The sequence below is a fragment of the Carya illinoinensis genome, chromosome 12 (assembly GCF_018687715.1).
Source record: "Carya illinoinensis cultivar Pawnee chromosome 12, C.illinoinensisPawnee_v1, whole genome shotgun sequence".
Classification (NCBI taxonomy): domain Eukaryota; kingdom Viridiplantae; phylum Streptophyta; class Magnoliopsida; order Fagales; family Juglandaceae; genus Carya; species Carya illinoinensis.
In genome coordinates, this window is record NC_056763.1 from 18,433,770 (window position 1) to 18,440,063 (window position 6,294).

Genomic DNA, 6,294 nt, shown 5'->3' on the forward strand with positions numbered 1-6,294 from the left:
TCAACGAATACTCACATAGATATGTATATTACTTGCACACGCAGGGGCAAGGAGAATGGGAAGGAAGGAGGGGGAGGGGAAGAGGGAGAGACACATGCCTACTTTTGGATGATAGAATTAGAACGCCAATAATAATAATAATAATAATAATAATAATAATAAGGTTAATTCTTATTTCATTTCCCGCCACTTGCAAATCACAAACACTTGAAAGAGTTTCCATAAAAGAAGACGTCCTGCTTTTGACCCCAGAACCAGATTCAAACGATCAAGATACCTGACTCAACTAATATAAAAAATAGATTGTGTGTGAAAGGTCAAAACAAATAATTCTGGTAGTGTGAGAAATGGATGAAAGAGAGAACATTAATGCTCTTACAAGTTGCCAATGTTCTAACTATTCTAGATGACTTCGGAAATGCATATTTGTAAGGAAAATGACCAATATATATACAAGGAACATTTGTAATTGGTGAACATTGAAAAAAAGGGCACATCAATTTTTGCCAAATCAACCTCTCTCCTGCACTTGAAATTTTCACACACAATATTCAGCAACCACCTTTTAATTTAGACAAGCAAAATTCTTCAATACCCATAAGAAAAAATACCCTTTTGGTTTTGAGCTCCCACCAGATCATAACTTAACCAAAAAGGGGTCATGCTCCACCAGATTTATTAAATTACCTGAAACAAGAACACCTGCAGTGATTGTTCCCTGTTATGTGAGATGATAATTTTTCCTGAAACACGTCTCACTGCACAGTCATGGCAGTAGAAGGGAAGAACCGCATGAGGAAGCTTGAGAGAGACCAAATGCAAATGACCCCAAGGATTTGGAGGACATTGAGAAGAGTACTCAGAGAGCTGTTTATTGCCAAGTTGTGTGAGGTCATCTCAGCTCCTCTAACTGTAAATGACAAGGCTGTCACCAGTTGTGCTGCTCTGTTCAGTTGGTGCAATCTATAAACCTGCCGAGTGTAAAGAACCTCTTTACTTTCTAGGCTTCCAAATGTTTAATTAAAGATTTCATGCAGGTCATTCGCTAAACTCACAATCGTCATTTTCACAAGATTAAATTGAACACCACCAAAATAAAAATCGAAGCCTCTTGGTCAATATAAAAAGAGACATAATTACCCTACCTGAAGGAAAGCTGTAATACTTATCAGGGGGAAAAACACATAATGCGAAAAAAAAAAAAAAAATATTCTCAGTAATGAGTCATGATTGCCCCACCTGAAATATAATTGGAATAACAGCACATGAAGGTGACTTCTTATATCTCCCATACTGCTCAAATGCAAACTGGACAACAATACCAACAAGGTATGGAGCAAGAGTAGCAGACGCTGCAGGACCAGTCCACGGCCAGACCAAGCCCATTGTCACCATAGGAATGATTAAACTAAGCACTAGGGCAGCTACAGAAGAGATTCGCTGTCCTAGATGAGAAGCCCGGGTTCTGTCCATGCCTGTAGCAGAATCTGACATGATAGGTCTCCTTAAGCGGTCAATTAGTAAAAGAAATACAGCAACTCCACAGTAGAAAAGAGCTTCAGTAAAGAACAGTATGAGGAAATCTGCAGATGGAGAACCAAGAGATTGTTAAGTGAACGAAACAATTTAATCCTGTCTATTTGGCCGTGTTTTCAGAAGACAAGTTTTGTAACATTCACCAAGAGCAATTTTTTTTTTTTTTTTTTTTTTTTTAACAGTTGAAATTTTATTGATAGGAAAAGGCATAGCCCAAGTACATAGGAAGTACACATCAAATATGCCTAAACCGAGATCAAAAAATTCAATATGATATTTCAATGGTTTTATTTTTCCTAACCGAAAACAAGAATCAGAAAACATCATTTTGAAGTTCTAGGAATTCAAAACACAGGAAACCATTTTTCAAATTAGGAACCAAGAAGCTCCTTTGTTTTTCGAGCTAGATCACCACAATAGGATTCAAAGATTAAAGTTAAAAAAGAAAAGCCACATATCATATGAGCCAAAAAATTCTATCTGGACTCCATAAGGACAAGTCAAGTTTGAATTTCAGAAAATGGTAATTATCCAACCTTCAAACTCATAGGAGTTACATAAAATACAGATGAGCCGCTTACGCCATCCTTCTTTCAAGGAGAGAGAGAGAGAGAGAGAGAGAGAGAGAGAGAGAGAGAGAGAGAGAGAGAGAGAGAGAGAGAGAACCCTAGAGGAGCCACTACCGCCACCTATTCTGGAGAGTGCTATTACACGTCCGGCATAGTTAGGACCGGCAGACACCGGCGACATCAGTGAAGGGTATCTGGCGCCGGATATCCTTCCCGCGATCTGGGTTTTTTTGTGTCATCTCTATCTATCTTTCGCACTAGTGTTCTCGGTGGAGCCACCAGCATCACTGCATATACATTACCTCACAGAAGAGGTCCCGACAACCTCTTTGCTGGCCTCCGACGTTAGCCATTCTTCGGAAACTGGGTCTTTTTTTTTGGGTTAGGATTCTTTTTCTGAGATCTGTCGGGAGCGGCGACCCTGTTGGCTTCCACAAAAAGTATTGACAAACACCGGCGACCACTCAGAGGGCGTTTTGCAATCATTGTTCCCAAAGCTTTTTCCCTACAGAATGAAGTCATTCAGCCCCTGCTTTTAAAGTTGAATCACTATGGGTCAGATGGTGCATTTTTGGGTGGAATCAAAGGCTTTTGAATTTTTGCCAGAAATTTGGAGGCCTTCTTTAAAAATAGTGGAAAAGAGCATAAGAGTTTGGAGATCTGTAGCGATGGGTCGAAATGGTATAGAATGGCTGGTAGTGACGGTGGGAGCAACATTAAAGGCAGGGAGAAATTCAGATTTTACAAAACACTTGCGTGAAAGCAACAGAGAATTCATGGCTCAATGATGCTCCAACAAGCATGGTTGGTATCTAACTGTCACCGAATACGATGGAGGACGATGGAGTATTGTAGTAAATCCTGAAGGGCAGGAAGGACAAGGTTGGGAGAAGTTTGCTGCAAAATTGCACAACACCGTGAATTTGCTCTTTCTTGAAGGGTCAAGGAAGGGAAACCGAAAGGAGAATGGAACATCAATTTGGAGCGGAATCATAAAGACCCAAGCACATCCACGGTGGCAAGGTGTTCATATGCGACAACTCTGAAGATTGGTCATGCTTCGTTGGCTCAGATTGAGTGGAATGGTGAAAGTGGTCTACAGATCATACAAACTCAGAACCCGCTTGAAGCAATGCAAAATTCTCTAAAGGATATGGAAACCTAACTTGTTGAGTTGAAGGCAGCAATAGCTTTCTTGTCTACGAAAATAGATATGCTTTCAGCTAGAGGCAACAGGGTTGTTAGAAACAAGACTAAAATAGGCTCGAATCCTGTAAATTCAGATAAAGGAAAACAAAAGATCGGATTCGGCCTTGTCCCTATAACCAGACGCAGGAGAGCGTGGCGGGCCAAAAGGAAATCTAGGTTATTTGAAGTGGGGTCTATGTCGGTTGTTGGTGTAGAGAATGCAGTAATGGAATGTCTAACAGGGAGTTACAGCGTCTTTCTTGGGCTATCAACTATGATGCTAAGGGAGGTAGCTCAGGTAGAGGGAAGTCTAAAGGGAGGGCAAGTGAAGACGAGAAACATTAGAGATTGGGGCTTTTTTTTTTGGGGGGGGGTGGGGGTTGGGTATTAGTTCTACGGGAAACAAGGGGTTGAGTAATTTTTTGGGTATTTCAGGATGTTTTGGGATTAGTGTATTTTGAGTTGTTTTTTACGGGCTTTTTGGGTCATTAGGGCCTCGTTAATATGGCAAGGTGTTTTCTTGTATACGTTCACTACACTTGGTAATTCCTTTTGATATATATAATATTTTTACTTATAAAAAAAAAATGCAGATGATGTTTTGCCACTCCAGTCCATTTCAAGCACATCCTATATTGCATTTGAAACTTCTATAGCCAGTTTACATTATTTCAATCAGTTCCCATTCATTAACACTCTTTCCTTGTGGAAAGTTCTACTCTACCACTACCCCTCAGTCATACTCCAGATATATTTGAGGTATTCATCTCAGATGAATATCATCTAGATTCAGTTCCTCAGACACTACATAAACTTCTGAAACCCAAGGATCATCATATACATCTAAACCTAAAATAACTTGAAAGATCTTTAGCTATTATAACAGTCTTTCACTAGTACTCGCCTGGTATCATGTGTCCCCCCGTTTCTAAGTTTTCAGCATCAACATTCACCTTCTACGGTAGGGTGTCATAGAATTGACTGTACAGGTCATCATAACTCCTAAGGTGTACCTACCAAGATCTATAACCCTGCCCCAGCAGGGGGGGAAAGAAAACCTCCAGACCAACAAAGAATGTGGGCTCACCTGTCAACAAAGAGTCCTCAAATACAGTGGAGAGTATTCTGCGCAAATAAAGTGAGGGGAAAATGAAAGAGGCCACAAGGACAGATGGACCAATAAACCAGAATAGGTTGTTCTGACTCTTCTGTGGGCTGGAAATAAGGACTTTGTCCTCTCCTTTATATGGACGGTTATAAAATGAGAGTAAACCGGGTTTTCCATCAGTTCCCTCGAAATGTATATATGAGCTGCTTGCAGGAGAAACATCTTCAGCAAGAGGACGGTGATTTCCTTGCCCTGATGGATCTGGTTCGATCTCACTATGTTGTGTCTGTTCTTCAGAAATAGCAGTAGCACAGAGAAGATGTTGCCCCTTTGGGAACCTTCCATTTGACTTCAGCTTTCCACCTATGCACTGGCATGAGTTGCCTACAAAAAACTTTCAGAGCAGTGTTACTAATGTGGCACTTTTTACAGAATTAATCCATATAAAACCCTCGAGGCAAGAAGACTTGACCAAGTCACTTGATTTATATTAGATACATGAAAATGGCAGTCACAGTCAAATGGACAGTGTTACTGTAATTTAACTCAAAAGTTTCTAGGCATCTAAGGGAAAATATGGGCTGATCAGTTTGCAGCTTAAAGCGAATTGTAGAACTTTGAGAATTATCAAACAAACATGGAAGTTACCTTTAGCATATTTTAGCTGAAAATCATGTTTCCGAATCTCATAAAATCCTTGTGATAAGCTCAACTGAACATCAAGGTGAATAAGTTATATGGAGATCAATATGTAAAAAAAGTGCTCTATGATATATACACATTAGATTAGGTTGAACTGGAAAGACAAATAGCAAAGTTTCTTCAACAAAGAAGAAACAGTTTCTGACTGATAATAATATCCACAAAGCAGGAAGTAATTCAATTTTTAATATCATATGGTCACTAATCACGATATTAGCAAGCGACACAGTGGAAAAAATAGATGAAACAAATTATCTCGCTCATGTTTCAAGTGATGCAAACAAAGCAATGATTTATAATGAATAAAAGAGAGATGGCACACAATGAATCTTACTCCAATACTAGGTCAGCAACACAATCCTCTAGCTTATCAGAAGCTATGCCTTAAATGTAAGTTTGAATGCTGAAGTCCTTAATATCAAACCTTTCCCCCCAGTAATTGGTATAAATTATAAGGTTTGGTAGGTTTGAACGTAACAGACATCACGAGAAAGCAGATTTCACATCACATTAGTCATATTAACCATGCATTTTCTACGACAGACAACATGTACCATGAAATATAGTGGCATCAAAGTTAAGCAATGGCTGCCCAGTAGGTCAAATGGCAAATTTTACTTAACCAATACTATCTAACCCTTCACTACTTTATACCCTAACATTTATCCAATCGATAGGTAATAAGGTAGCATTGAGAATCGAATTCACCAGCAAAAACAAAACTTTTTAGCAATTGAAAACCTTAAAAACAGATAAACATAACAAGGCCCAAAAATTTGCTCAAAATAAAGAAGTAAGAAGTACATGTTTCACAGTAACCAAACAAGACTAAAATCATACCCGGGAACTTCTCCTCGATTGAAAAGGAGAAGAAACAGAAGCAACCAAACAAGAAAACGAAGAGCCAGTTTTGACAACCATATCCGAAAGCAATAAAAACCAGCAGAGTCTATCACAGGCTAAGCCACTCCATGCTGGTGAGGCTTTAACGCAGACCCATTTGATTTAAAGGATTTTCATGAATAACCCATTTGGAAATTTTCCGAGAAAGGAAGAAAATGCTTGAAAGTTAAGGAATTCCGAGATTCTGAGGTGTGAATTTTTGGAGTTTTAAGGAAGGAAAAGGGAGAGAGCGAGGGCGGCTTGTTTCTGTCTCTATTGTAGATTCAAGCGGGTGAAGGTTTTGGACAA

General features: G+C 39.3%; 1 protein-coding gene across 1 annotated transcript; it reads right to left on the reverse strand.

Annotated features, from left to right (window-relative positions):
* Nucleotides 1-282: 282 nt before the first annotated feature.
* LOC122289729 lies at nucleotides 283-6,294 on the reverse strand. Its single transcript, XM_043096961.1, has 5 exons — nucleotides 5,944-6,294; nucleotides 5,050-5,113; nucleotides 4,381-4,785; nucleotides 1,240-1,583; nucleotides 283-971 (listed from the first exon to the last, which is right to left on the reverse strand). The coding sequence occupies exons 1-5, from the start codon at nucleotides 6,022-6,024 to the stop codon at nucleotides 756-758; spliced, it is 1,110 nt and encodes a 369-aa protein (XP_042952895.1). The 5' UTR covers nucleotides 6,025-6,294; the 3' UTR covers nucleotides 283-755.

Bases quoted from the DNA above. Each gene is read 5' to 3' on its own strand.
- LOC122289729 (XM_043096961.1), bottom strand. From the start codon at position 6,024: ATGGTTGTCAAAACTGGCTCTTCGTTTTCTTGTTTGGTTGCTTCTGTT. The intron at 4,786-5,049 runs GTAACTTCCATG...AGTTTTTTGTAG, and splicing joins TCAGCTAAAATATGCTAAAG to GCAACTCATGCCAGTGCATA. The intron at 1,584-4,380 runs GTGAGCCCACAT...CTCCATCTGCAG, and splicing joins TGAGGACTCTTTGTTGACAG to ATTTCCTCATACTGTTCTTT.